The following is a 14551-nucleotide window of genomic DNA, read 5'->3' on the forward strand; positions in this document are numbered from 1 at the left end:
GTTTATGCTTTTCCATTTCTTAACTCCAAATTACCCCTAACGAAAGTATATAGTTTGATTTGTCATTTGTGTTTAGGATATGTCGATGTGGAAAAGTAAGCAAATAACACTCAAAAGCATAGCTGTAATTTACAATGAATTAAAATTGATTCTTTTCATCAGGCAAGAAAATAGGGAAATGTGAGGTCGTTAATTATTGAGGGAGGCGCTTCTCATTAAAGCGAACAATGTTACAATGCAGCACTGAACAGCGGGAATGTGAATAATAATATCCGATATTTCAGCACTACTGTCTAGAAAAAAGAAAAAAAATTAAAAAAAAAAAAAAAAAAGGCTCACGAACAAGCCAGCAACCAAAAGTTGCATTTGGTAAATGCTGTGAGCGTTGCTACGTGTAAAAACCAATTACGGTGCTCTGCATACAGCAGCCGGTTTAACTGGATGGATGCTCAAGAAATACATAAATAAAATATCAAATTACAAATCTTATCAGCCATTTATGCTAAGCCACCCTGCTGACTTTAGCAGTTTAACCTTATTTTACTGTGTTTCTCGGTCCAAATATAATTATTCTGATAAAAGAAGGTTCTGTTTCTAAATCAGAGCAGAATTGGTTAAATACACTTGTTTATATTACAGCCTCATTCAATCAGGGCTTGAGTTTAGCGGGAAGGGGAGAGGGGGAGCTCTGGGGTTTGGAAAGTTCTCTACCCTTTCTTACCAGGGTCACAGCGCTGGAGAATTAGGGTTATATTACTCCCAGACGCGGCACGCCCCGCTCCCGCGGCCTCGCTCGGGCGGATCGGCTGGCGGGGGCGGGGGGCGTTCAGGGGAGGGCAGAGCCAGCTCCGGCCGGGACCCCGGGATCGGGCCCGCCGGGCGCCGCCGGGCAGGGCACGGAAAGGAAGGGATGGGATGGAAAAGGAAAGAAAGGCAAAGGCAGGTGCGGGGGGGAGATGATCTCCCAGTGCCTGGCCTCTTGGCAGGCGCTTCTGTACGAAATTCAATCTCTATTTTTTATGAGAAATAAACTGTCTAAATAAATTTTATTAGGGGCAACCAATATATTTTCTGGTACTGCCCTTTGTTCCAGTTCTACGTGTGTGTAACAATCTAAAACCTATTTATTGAGGAAAAATCACTGGATCCGTCATAGAAAATCCTTTTACTTTGCTCTGAAGTGATTTCTGAAGACACTCGTGTCACTCTGAAGATTTTTGGCCATTGTGCTAAAGCCTTTCCTTGTTAGGAACTTCAGTTCCTATGATCATGTGGGGAATACCGTAAATTGTAACAGGGAATGGAGTTGACTGGCAGTTTTCTGGCTACACTGGGAAAATGGAAAGATGACGGGGAATAAAATCCTTGTAAATACATCTCCGACGCTGCCCAGGTGAATTCGGGCACTTGACAAAACAGGAGTGCGCGAAAGCGGAATGTGATTAGGGTATTTTACATGTGCCCCATTGTAATTTTCTTCCTGACACGCGTTAGTGTCAGCCCGGTTCGCTCTTTTCTCTCCCACAGACTTCCTTCTCTGATTTCCCTCCTTCCCTTAAGACAATTGCTATCTGAAGTCTTGGAAGAAATGATTTAGTTTGTTTATACTGCTATAAAAATCAAGAGCAATAGAAAAGTCATAAAATGAAGCGCGCTATCAATCACACCGCAACATTGTTATTCAGCAGTTACTAACAGAGATTGATAATCCTTTGATTTCATCCCATTGTTATTACTCTGATGTGTCTGCACATTAACTATTACACATTTATTTATCGATCTGAAACATACAACAATACGGAATAGATGCAGACGCACGCCTTGCCACCCTGCCCACGGCGCGCTCGGCAGCAGCCGGCTGCAGGCACCTGGAGCGCCCGCACACTTGTGCCGGTACATACAGCCAAAACTGAACCCCTGACGCCCCGGCCAGCCCTGGCCGCTCGCCTCACCCCGGCCCGGGCAGGGCCAGACTCCCGCGGCCACGAAAGGCTGTGCGCCTCCGGCCCGTCTCCCCAGCGACTCCGCCGGCTCCGCTCCGCGGGTCCCGACGCCCGGCAGCGGGCCGGGGGGCTCCTCCCAGCAGTTCCCACCGCCGGGTCTTCCCCTCCTGCCCTACAGCTACACACGGAGAATAATTTCCAAAGGAAAAAAATCACAGCAAATATGCTATCTCCGCAGTCACCCATCCAGCCGGGGAAAAATAATAATCCCGAAACTCCCACCCCACCTCCATCTCATTTCTTTCTCTCTCTGTCTCCGGCTAAACTGTGGCCCGGCTCTGGGTCTCTCTCCCTGCTCTGAGCGGCCGTTCCCGAGCACCCAGGATCTTCGCAACAGCCCGAGGTCTCGAAAGCTGAATTGAATCAATGTAGCCTGGGAGGAGGGAAAAAAAAGGCAGCAAAACTGCCCTAGAGATCGGTCGGCCGGTTCCTTTGTCTCCTTCAGTCTCTGCCGAAACCACTGCACATCTGAGCTGCAAACAAAACCACTCTTGCATCTGTTCGCATGCAGTATTTACAGTGTTTCGTGTAAGTCAATTGGATGGCGGAAAAAAAAAAGCCATTGGCTCCGTTTTATTTAACATAGACTTCACTGGCCTCGCTTTTTGGTGGAAGCTTTATTTGCACTAAATGAATAATCTTAATTGCATCACTTTTGAATTAAAAATCAATGTTAATCAAGTTGGAAGTAGTAAATATCAGTTTTCATTGTGCCCGCGTAGATGGTATTTTTCTTGTTTTGCAAATAAAAATACAAGTCAAATAACTTTAAAAGGGCATTATGTTCTGCTACAAATACAATTGAAACGGATTGTTTGGGAGCGGATCAGAAATGGTACAGAATTTTGCACTTAATTTCCTCAGTTATCATTTACAATAAGAACCTCTTGGCTTGACAGCCAAGTCTAAACAGTAGTAAATTAGTACAAATTTATACTGATTTTACTCTAATAATCGTAATAAAAGCTTATAGATTTGGCACTAATTACATAAATGCCTAATGATCTTGAAAATTACTCTGGTTAGAAATATATTACTAATCTAAACTTTGTTGTTGGCTGGCTTTGAAAAATCAGAACATTAGAAATGGTTCGCTTCACTTCTGCAAAGCACTTTAAATTGTTCAAGTAGTTTAATATATTCAAGAGGAAAATAAAAAGCATTTAACTTTATTTACTGCTTTAAGTTGAGTTTGTAGGCTAGCCGAACTTGGAAACTTTACCCGAAAAATAGGGCTTACGGGCGTTAAAATCCTGGGCAGGGGGGGAGGCAGAGCTCCCCGGGCGGCCGGGACGCGTGGTGCTGGGCTCCCTTTCCCCTCATTGCGCTCTGCCTCGGCACCGAGCGGGGCCGGGCCGAGGTGGCGGGCAGCCTCGGGGGCCAGGCAGCCTGTGCGGCACGGCCCGCTGCGGGAACTCGGGCAAGTTTCTCCTTCCTCGACGCCCAGCAGCCGTCGGGGCTTGTGTGGGTGAAAGCCTGGCTGCAGCCTCCCCTGCCGCTCCCGCTCCCGGTTCCCCGGGGCCGTCGGCCAGCGAGGCTGGCGCTGCCCGACCCCGCGCCGCCCGCCTGCCCCGCTCGCAGCCCTTGGTGGGCTCTAAGCTTGCGAGACCCCCGGGAGACTGATCGGTGAGAGGGTGCGCTCCGAGGAGGCACTAAAAACAATAAAAGCCGATAAATCAGGGGCGACCCGGAGCGGAGTGTGGCAAATGTGCATTTGGAAGAGAAGGAGAGAAGGAGAAGGCGGGCGGCCAAGGCGAGCGGAGCAGGGTACGGGAGCGCGGGCACGGCACGGGCCGGGCCGGGCCGGGGCGGCGGGAGGCCGGGGCGGCGGCAGCGGGCGGGCGGCGGGCGGGCGGAGCGGGGCGCTCCGGGCGCTGACATTTGCAGGCTGCCCTCCTGATTGGTCCCCGCGCCGAGCTGCTCACGGGTTCATTGAAGTGTTAAGCACCTCCCCGTCTCTCTAAAGGACATTATAATGCAAGAGACCCCCTTTTTAACCACACACCGAATTTTCTTTCATTTAGACGATCTATATATATATATATCTATATATATATATATCTCATATCTTATATCTATTTTAAATAACTTAAGGCCGCTAAAATTTGGGGGGGAACAGCCTTCGCCCTGGAGCGGTGCGCGATGCTGTCTCACGCCGACCTCCTGGACGCCCGTCTCGGTGAGTTTCACCCGGCACCCCCCCGCCCTACGGCGGCTGCACCGGCTGCAGCGGTGAGCGGGGAGGAAGCCGGGGCAGGAAATTGACAATTTGTTCCTTATTTTACCTTAATGCGTTCTAAATGGGCTAATTCCTTTAAAAGTAATTGTACTGTATTAAAGTTTAATTTGATTTAACATAAAAAAAGAAGAGACTGAGACCTACGGTATATGTACATCTACAGCGAGTTGTGGATCATTTAATTTTTCTTTCCCCAGTTTTTATATACATACCTACATATTATTATTATGATTATGATTATTATTTTAGGACAGATGAGCTCGATGGTGTTTACGGAGTTCTGTGTGGCCTTTTCTTGCTCGCCCGTTTGCTTTTCTCCTTCCCTTTCCTTAAAAAAAGAAAAAAAAGAAAAAAAAAAAAAAGAAAAAAGAAAAGAAAAGAAAAAAAAAGGGAGAAATATCTGTATCTATCTATTTATATCTATTTATGGTTATTCATGAGTTTGTTTAGAGAAGCGGAGGGAGGAGAGGGGATCGGCCAGACTGACCGAGGTCCCGGCGCATCTGTCGTGGAGGTAACGCTCCCGGCAACAGAGCGGTTCGAGCCTTATTTCTTTCTCTCCGTCTCTTTCTCTTACCAGCTCCGCTGGAAAATCCAAGTTGAACCCGTGAAAACTTGCTCTCCTCCTCTTCCCTTCCCTTGGTCTTGCAAGGGAAGGCCGGGCAGGGAACTGGTTATTTCAGCAGGAAGAGGAGCTGCTCGATGTAAAGTTTTCTCCCCTGTGCCCGGGTCGCGCCGGGCCCGGGTCTCTCCGTGTCGTGGAGCCGAGCAGGGCTGCGGGTCTGGCGGGCGGCCGGCCGGGGGACGGCGGGGCGGAGGCGGTGGCAGTGGTTGGATGTCTCTCTCCAGTTCAGTGCACTGGAGAGGGGCTCTGATGGATCTATGCTCAGCTGCAGCCGAGTGACTGCCGCTCCTTTGCTTCCGCAGGGATGAAAGACGCGGCCGAGCTGCTGGGACACCGGGAGGCGGTCAAGTGTCGGCTGGGCGTCGGGGGCTCGGATCCGGGGGGACACCCGGGAGACATGGCTCCCAACTCGGACACGGTGGAAGGGACCACCCTGCTGCCGGGGGAGGACATCACCACGGTGGGATCCAACCCCAGCTCCCTAGCCGTCAGCGCCAAAGACCCTGACAAGCAGCAAGGCCAGCAGGGCGGCCAGAACTCCAGCCAGGCCGGGCAGCAGCAGGGTCAGCAGAAGCAGAAGCGGCATCGCACTCGCTTCACGCCGGCTCAGCTCAACGAGCTGGAGAGGAGCTTCGCCAAGACTCACTACCCGGACATCTTCATGCGGGAGGAGCTGGCCCTGCGCATCGGTCTCACCGAGTCCCGGGTGCAGGTATGAAAAGCCGCCCCCGCGCAGTGCTTGCCGGCCCTTCCACAGTCGCACCGACGGCTGCGCGGCCGGGCGGCGGCGAGGCCAGGCACAACGGGGAGGGAGGTGGGTGCCCCAAACCTCAGCCCGACGGCTAGGTAAATAACGCACCTCTGAAAGCAACAGTTTGGTCAGAAAGCCTTGAAATCAGACATGCGTCGCTCCCCTTTCCGCGAAAATGTCACCTTGGGGTGTCCCCTTTTCCTCTATCCTACCCACCTGCAGCGCGGTGTTCCCGAGCAGGGCATAGGCTGAGCTTCCCTCAGCTCCACGGCCCGACCCGCGGCTGGAAGGAGTCCGGGGAGGGACAGCCCGAGAAGAACGATCTCAGTTCTCGCAATAGCCTGGCGCTAAGAGCCGAACCTGCCGGGAATGACCCATTTTCCACCGGAGCGGAAGCCGGTGGCGACCGCGGGGCCGCTGTCCAGGTAGCCGACGGCAGGGCCGCTGTCCAGGGTGCTGATGGCGACACGCCGGGAAGGGGCATCTGCCAAAGCCCACCGCCCTGAGAGCCGAGGTGGGGTGCAAGGGAAGGCATATCGGCTCGTAAAAAGGCACTTCGATAAAAGCCAGTTGTGTTTGGACTCGGACTTTCCCCATACTGGCTTTTAAATTGCCTGGGAACGGTGGGGCTAAGTGAGTGACTTCAACATTGAGGGTGCAACTTTGTTCTCTAAAATACATATATATATACACACACTTACATAGACATATATGCACACAGGACAGGAGGAAACTATTTAGGCAAATAAATGTAAACGAAATTTGGTAAAGGGGGAGAAGGATCAAAGCGCTATACTGCTCAGACGCTGCTGTTTCGCACATAAGATTATTTTAGCGGCTTTCTAGGCGAGTCCATTCCAAGGAATGAAAGCCTGCATAATAGAAGCACTTGTGGGATGCGCATCCCGGCTCAGTACAGTGCACCGGGACTGCCGCTGCTGAGGCACTTCAGCGCAGTCATTGTTCAAAATCCCTATCGGCAAGCACAGGCTCCTCAGCTAAATAAAGATACGTGAAGAGAAATCCCTAAATGAACGTTTTATGAAGGAAAACAGATTCCGTTCTTGAATGTGACAGAAAAAGCGCGTCTGCTTTTAAAAAGTAAAACAATTTGATTCAGCCTACACAGAACTATAATTAGTTTAAATTAAAAAAGAAATTAGATTCACAAATAAAATATAATTGGACAACTGACTCTATGAAAAAAAGAAAACGAGGTCTATTAAACTTTATTGGGTTTCCCAAAGGTTAATGATACCAATTTCAATATTAGGAGTGTGGTAAATGAAGTAAAATATAAAATTGAAATAGTTATTTTCTAACAGCACATCAAAGAAATTCGTAGAAAAAAAGACGAAGTGTTTTAATGGCCTTGGCATAATCTTAAACCAATGCTAATAGCTCGAGACTGCTGATAAAAACAGTTTAATAGAGTGTCAATTTAAATTTTTTTTACAATAATGTTCTGTAATTTAAAAAGTAATCAGATCAACATAACCTTCTTAATTAACACTTCAAAATGATTAACATTATGTAATCTAAGTCAAAAAAGTATTTAATATATTTACAATCCGATGTATCACTGGTCCTTGATCAAATTTAAATTAAACAATAATTAGTTTATGTTCTTATACGAGAAAGAACAGTTTTTACAGTTTTCTTTATAGTTAACAGATAGCCCACACATTACTTTCAGTACATGGGCTCCACACTGATTAAGGAATGCTCCAGATGCTTAATTTATAGCGGCTGTATCTGTTTTTAAGGGTTTTAGATGCTAGGATAAATCACCACTTTCCTCATTTTAGATCTGTATTTAATGTATATGATACATTTAAATAATTATTAAACTGGCTGATGCTTAAACGGGAGTCCAATTCCACATCTGATATTGCTCTGCTTTTCAAGCTGCTGTAATAAAACCATTCTTTTTATAGCATGCCATTATTAGAAACCAATTTCAGAATTATTTATAACCTGGAATGGCTTATTAAGCAGCAATGCGAGAATCATGCAAATTACGCGATCAAATGCAATATAATAAGCATAATCATTAGTCTCTAGCACGGATTAATTAACTTTCAATATTTTATTTACATAAAAACTAAATCAGTGAAATAACTTCTGCACAGTCAGGCTTGCCTTCCAATATTTTATATGAACAAAAATAATGTGCTGTAATTCCATTGACCGTGTCCCCCACAATGGTCCCGTCACCTGCCACATCTTAATAGGGGACAAGCTGAGAGTATTTTCTAGTTTTCTAATGGAATGAGAAATTGCATTTTCTTCCTCTCCCAGCACTATTAAAGTGTAATGAATTCGGCCCAGAGTTCACGGCTGGCTGATCGAAATGAACCTGAGATCTGAGCTTTAATACAGCTCTCCAGATTTCCTACCAAATCTTCACATTAATCATCTGCTGGATTCCAATGAGATCTTCATAAAGCTTCGGCTTCTTAAAAGAAAAAAAAAAAAAAAAGAAATAAAAAGGAGAAAAAAAAATTTAAAAGAACATTAAAAAAAAAAGAGAAGAAAAACAAAAGTGATATTGTCTCCCTTTCTCTCTATCACTTTCCCCCTCCGACCCGTTTATAGCTGGGGAATTAAATGGGCTATATATTTTAAAATACATTTACAGTATGTCTATATTACTGTAACAGCAGATATCATCAAGGTAGGTTTTTAGATTCCAACCTCCATTAGATTCTCACTGTTGTATTAATAATTTTCAGGGGCTAGTTGCATTTTAAAAGGAGTTCAAAGTTGCCAAATGCTCATGGTTAATATATTTCTAGAGTTGTCATGTGTGCATTTTCAAAATCTCCCCCAGGTTTTCCTTGCATTTTAATCTGTCATGCACCAGTTTTCAACTGGAAACATTCACATTTTAAAAGCATATGCAGCGCAGCTATGAACTTAGGCGATCAGACCTGATGGAGATTCTTTACACCACCAGCAAACCATGAAACATAAAAAGATTTTGTAGCCGCAATTTGACTATTAGCCCTAAAACATAGTTGAACGCATTTTTTCGATTATTCATATAATATTTAGCTCCCTCACGGCCTTTCATTCCCGCTAATTGGCGTCCGCCTTTCTCAGTCTGCTTATGGAGCCTGAGAGGGTGGAATTCGGCAGGATGGGGCACTGCGTTCCCTCGGATTTTAGGTGGACGCGCTTTCTCCCACCTCACGACTGTCTCGGTTGCTTTCGGCCGCGGTGCGGAGAGACCCACCAAGCCACCCCTGCCACAGTGCCACCACAAGCACCCACTCACCGAAACCACCCCCGGTTTTGTTATTATAGGTTTGGTTTTGTTATATTTTGGGTTTTTTTAAAACCCAAATGCGGGCGGTTTGGTGCGAGGGTTTCCTGGCCGGGCCCGGGTGGCACGGGGCGAGGCGGCTGGCCCGGGGCAGGGCTCGGCGGGAGAGCGTCCACGCAAGGGCCAGAGACATAGGCTGCTTGGTTGGTTTTTTTTTGGGGGGTTATTTTTTTTTTTTTTGTTTGTTTTTTAATTTTTTTTTTTCCTGTGGGAAGGCCAGGCTCCTCTCTTGGAGTCTCCCGCTCAGGACGGACAAATCGATCGCTTTCGTTATAAAAAGTTCCAGCGGTTTCGTCAGCCTGTGATGGGGACGCGCGTGGGGCTGCGGGTGTGAAGAGCTGCCGCGGCCGGTGGGGGCGAGGCTGGCGGGGGCCGGGAGCCGGGGCGGGGGTCCCGGCGGGGCCCCCGGTGCTGCGGGGGGAGGTGGTGGTGGCTAACGGAGCGTGTCGCTGCCCGCCGCCCGCAGGTCTGGTTCCAGAACCGCCGCGCCAAGTGGAAGAAGCGCAAGAAGACCACGAACGTGTTCCGCGCCCCGGGCACGCTGCTGCCGACGCCGGGGCTGCCGCAGTTCCCCTCGGCCGCCGCCGCCGCCGCCGCCGCCATGGGGGACAGCCTGTGCTCCTTCCACGCCAACGACACGCGCTGGGCCGCCGCCGCCATGCCCGGCGTGTCGCAGCTGCCGCTGCCGCCGGCGCTGGGACGGCAGCAAGCCATGGCGCAGTCCCTGTCCCAGTGCAGCCTGGCGGCCGGCCCGCCGCCCAACTCCATGGGCCTCTCCAACAGCCTGGCGGGCTCCAACGGCGCCGGGCTGCAGTCCCACCTCTACCAGCCCGCCTTCCCCGGCATGGTGCCCGCCTCCCTGCCCGGCCCCAGCAACGTGACGGGCTCTCCCCAGCTCTGCAGCTCCCCGGACAGCAGCGACGTGTGGCGGGGAACCAGCATCGCCTCCCTCCGCCGCAAAGCACTAGAGCACACAGTCTCCATGAGTTTCACCTAATGGCCGGCGCCTCTCCCGCGCCGCCCCCGCCGCCGCCGCCTCGCCCCGCGCCCCCGCCTCGCCCCGCGCCCCCGCCTTCCCCCACCCGACTTACCAGGGAGTCGACTCAGGATCTGAAATCAGACAACAACAGACTGGTTTGTGGGCCGAGAAACACCCCCGACCCTCCCCGCAGCCCCCTCTTCCCCCGCGCATCACCCGCGCACCCCCGTGCCCCGATGTCCGCCCCGCCCGGGCCGAGCCCGGCTCTGCCTCCTTCCGTCGCCACGACCCGGCTCTCCCGCCGTCCGCCCGTCCGGCTTTGGCTTTGCAAAGAAATGCATTTTTGTTTCTGTTTTAATGATTTTTATGGTTTATTTAGGAGCGGCGACCTGCCGCCGGTTCCTTCCGCTGCGAGGGCGCCGTCGGGGGACGGCCGGGGCGGGTTCGCGGAAAGTACGGAGACCCCAGAGAGAATCAAATCCGTTTTGATTAAGCATTAATGAGCGACAGCGAATGTGATGGGGTAAAAAAGAAAAAAAAAATCAAAAGCTTCTTTTTGTAAAAAACAAAGGGGATAAAAGGGGGAAGAAAAAAGCGCGCAAGAGCGCTTCCCTTTTTCGGATCTTTGATTTCGTGACAGTTGAGTTGCCGATCCTCCCTACCTTTATTTACGCATTTATTTACGTTCCTGCTGCTATTGTCCCTCCGCAGCGCCGGCGGAGGCGCCGCCGCGCCCCCCGCCCCGCCTGGCCAGGCTCGGCCCGGCCCGGCTCGGCCCCGCGGCCCGCCCGCCTGCATGTGCCGGTCACCCCGCCGCAGGGCAGGGCCGCTGGAGGAATGAACAAACGATGTGAAATAGGATGTTTTGTGTAGATAAAGCATTCTTGTTACATACTGGTCGATTCGTGATATGTTTTAACTTATTGTCTGTGCTTATTTATTGAATTTTGGGTTACTTAATAAATGTTTGAGCTAATATAAAACATATTACTTGACTTTTCCGGACACGTTTATATCAAGTTAATGTGAATGGATAAATAAAATCATTTTCAGTATGTGATATGAAGAATTATAGATTTTGATGTGGCGTGTGAGATATGAGAGGTGTCTTCAACTGCAGGCAAAAAAAAACAAAATAGACAGGACTTCCTTCTGTGGTATTCACTGAGTCCTTTGTCACAAGTTTGGGGATAGTTTGCTTGCTTAACTTTGCATTGATGCCTTTCACTTGTCACAATTTTAATACTTCATGATTAATAAACTTTTGTTAATCTTTCTGCGTGGTTGGCCTTTAAACTGCAAGTTACAAAAAGTTGTGTGGTGAAGCAGGGCAGGGCAAGGGATGAAGGAGAGAGGGTCAGCGGGAGGCCGGGGCAGGCAGGCAGTGGAGAGATGATCAGTTTTTTTAGAATGTGAAATGAGGGCATAGCTGCTGACAAAGCAAGCCCCATGGAAGAGAGAACTCTAGCTTTACTCCCATGCAAACTTTGATATGGGGGGAAAAAGAAATGCAGTACATTGCCAAGCATCATACAGCCAGGTTTGTGCTTTTTTCCTTCTTCCCCCCTCACCCTTGCCTTTTATGCAATACACTAAGATCTCTCTCCTTGTACATCAATTACACACCTCTTAATTACACACCTGAGAGTGCACGACTCCATAGGCACCCACAGAAGGGTCCTTGCCTGCTCCAAAGTGCATATTACATATGCATATTTAATTTAAAAGAGAAATAAAAGCAGAATAAATTATTGGTGATCCAGACCACAAGTGAGTCCTCTGGGAGTCACCTGAGGAAAGAGCCCTACACCCTCCTGCAGGAGTCTGCTGCTACAGGTGCTGTATTAGCCCAGGATGCTCCCTCCACCTGAGGTAGTCTCGGATAGGCAAGACAGGTCCCATACCACAATCCATACCGCAGAAGCACTTGGGAAAAGAAGTCACCGTGTCCTGTCTCTCCTTCCAGCTCTGCCTCTAGTCCCTAGCCCAGCCTTGGGCAGAGCAGCTGCCCCTCTGCACCTGGCTCAGCTCCGAGATTGAAGTCTGTGATCAGTTTAATTCAGCTATCAAAGACATGGGCACACAGGCTGCTTACGGAGCAGAGCTGGTGAGGGTCCCTCCAGCTTCCCTATCCAGTGGGTGACCCTGCATGGGCCAAAGGGGATGTCCAGCCAGCTGGGATGTCCCTCGGTTTTCCCAGTTCCACTGTGTTCTCTTCCCCATAGTGTGGCCTGCCAAAAGGGCGAGAGGTCTCCACTTACATGCAGAAGAGTGCAAATCTCACTATGCTTCTTCCAAATGTATGGAAGGTTGTTTACAAGCACATAATTTTTACAGCTGCTTTATATTGCTATAAGCAAGACAGCTTTATGATGTAGGAATGTCGTAAAGTGTGATATGGAAGATCTTAAAAGAAGATGTGCTTTTTAACAGTGGAGAAAAATGGCTGGGGGCAGGGGATTGAGACACAACCTGTAAGATCCAGCTCCTGACACTGAACATTGCAGCTCTGTGAAAGGGGCCTTACAAAGGTCCTTCAGCTTAATGCTTGCTCTTAGAACATCCATCATTTCTTCCATATTCTATGCAACTGTAGTGCTGGTTATGAGGAAAGCTTTTTGATCCTACACAACTTTGATACAAATTTGATTTGTTTCCATAGCAATAGATCCTTGTGTTCTGAGTCCTGGAGATTTTTGAAATTATATGTACCCTTAGCATCCACTGAAGCTTTGCAGCATAAAACATCTAAGCTGATGCTCTTATGTGTTTAACATGGGTGGAAGGAAGACCACAGGCTTCACTCACATATGCTACATGCTTTGTCTGGATTATTTTACTATAAAGTCTCAATTTTGCTGATGTTAAAAGCTAAAAATTAAACAGCACGAACCAGTTCTATCTAACAACATGAACAGCTTTGCTTCATTCACGTAAAGTGATCAAAATAAATGAGTGAATTCCATACAAATGGAGAAGGAATAGTTATGCTGAATAACAATTAGCCTATTACTGAGTAAGTAGGTAACACTAGGCACTGGGGCTGTTACCAGCTGGGCTTATTTGCTTATGTTAAGGTACATTTTAGCTTTAAGCTGTTCTACGCAGTGTGCAAGTAGACTGAGATTTATGTTCTTATGTATGGATTCATTTCCACGTAGGCACATATTCATGTAATTTTGCTTTCCTCTAAACACAACATCACCCCTAATGTCTAAGGAATATACATAAAGATAATGTCACTGAACTTTTCATTTGCTCTCTTGATGAAATGCTTTGACTCTCTCTCTCTCTCCTCTCTTCCTCTGCTCAAATCCCCATGGAAGGCAGAATCTGCTCTTACCCACTTCTGGAGATTGCAATCACTGAGCAATTACTAATAAGGGAAAAAGTTTGTGCAATGCAAGGGATCAGGTAACATTGCAGCATGGATTATATTATTGTACTAGCAGTAATGATCCCTGCTCTTAGAAATGAAAATGTGGTTTGTGTTGTGGTATTTAAATTTTCATTTTTCAGAATAAAAATCTCTGCACATGAAAATGTATCTTGCAGTAATGGAGGTATGGCAGTTAACCTGTCAGTTGAAAGTATGTAACCTTCCTTTTCTCCTTTTCATGACAAAGGTAATCTCATCTGAGGGCATTTATGTGAAGAAATAACAGCATGGCATGGTGATACCACTGGCTCATTAATCCTGGCATCTACTTCCTGCAGGGCTTCTTGATTAGTTAGATTCATTCATCAGGTATTTCAGAGTTTTTGATTTCTCACCACTGGTTAGGTTCACTGAGTTCAGGCTAAATTGAGCCAGAAGCAATGTTTATTAGTAATTTTATATTACAGACTACTCTAATAATTCAGTACAAATATTTCACCTGAAATATATCCATTCACTCTAACACCTTATGCAGTTTGCAGCAGTATTCAGGAAGATCTGAGAGAATGCAGTGGGTGATTTGGCAGTATTTTCTAAATTATTAACATGAGAGCTAATAACAAAATCTTCTTAATTTCCAATACTGGAATTCTTTTCATTCTAAAGCAAGCTCTGGCAGGGAGATGACCACCTCTTGCCTGCTGTTAAGGTGAGCTCAGGGTAGTTGGTCTGGGAAGCATGGCCTTTCACATAGAGATGAAAGGGAGAACAAAGGAATTTTAGTTTTCCCTCATATGTGTTATAAACTTAGGAAAAATCCAAATGATACAGAATGAATGGGAGAGGAATCTTCAGAAATTAGCAACATGTAAAGTTACAGGTATGTCTCAACATTTTGATAGCTAAAATAGAGTTGCTGCTTGGACAGTAGAGACAAAGAAGAAAAGACCCTTATCTTAAAGCCCATACAGACCTGGCAGTGAATTCAGCAGATACATATGTGAACATTTACAGGGCTTGGTACTCAAAATTGCTCTGCCACTCAGCTTTCTCACAGTGGAAAACTTTACTTTCTGAATGATGTAAGAGAACCACACATGAATCACATTCAGGTATCTGACCACACCTCATGCCACATGAGCTCATCCACCCAAGTAGGAGGCAAGACCTGGGGCTTGCGAGCCTGTTTGAATTCATGAATGCATGTGAAATACCCAAAATTTATTGGGCATGAGATAGCCATGTCT

General features: G+C 47.6%; 1 protein-coding gene across 1 annotated transcript; it reads left to right on the top strand.

Annotated features, from left to right (window-relative positions):
- The first annotated feature begins 4145 nt into the window (after positions 1–4145).
- OTP (orthopedia homeobox) lies at positions 4146–9943 on the top strand. Its single transcript, XM_021531855.1, has 3 exons — positions 4146–4182; positions 5170–5579; positions 9413–9943. The coding sequence occupies exons 1-3, from the start codon at positions 4146–4148 to the stop codon at positions 9941–9943; spliced, it is 978 nt and encodes a 325-aa protein (XP_021387530.1).
- The last annotated feature ends 4608 nt before the right edge of the window (positions 9944–14551 follow it).

Source organism: Lonchura striata, chromosome Z, assembly GCF_046129695.1.
Source record: "Lonchura striata isolate bLonStr1 chromosome Z, bLonStr1.mat, whole genome shotgun sequence".
In the NCBI taxonomy this organism is placed as follows: Eukaryota; Metazoa; Chordata; class Aves; order Passeriformes; family Estrildidae; genus Lonchura; species Lonchura striata.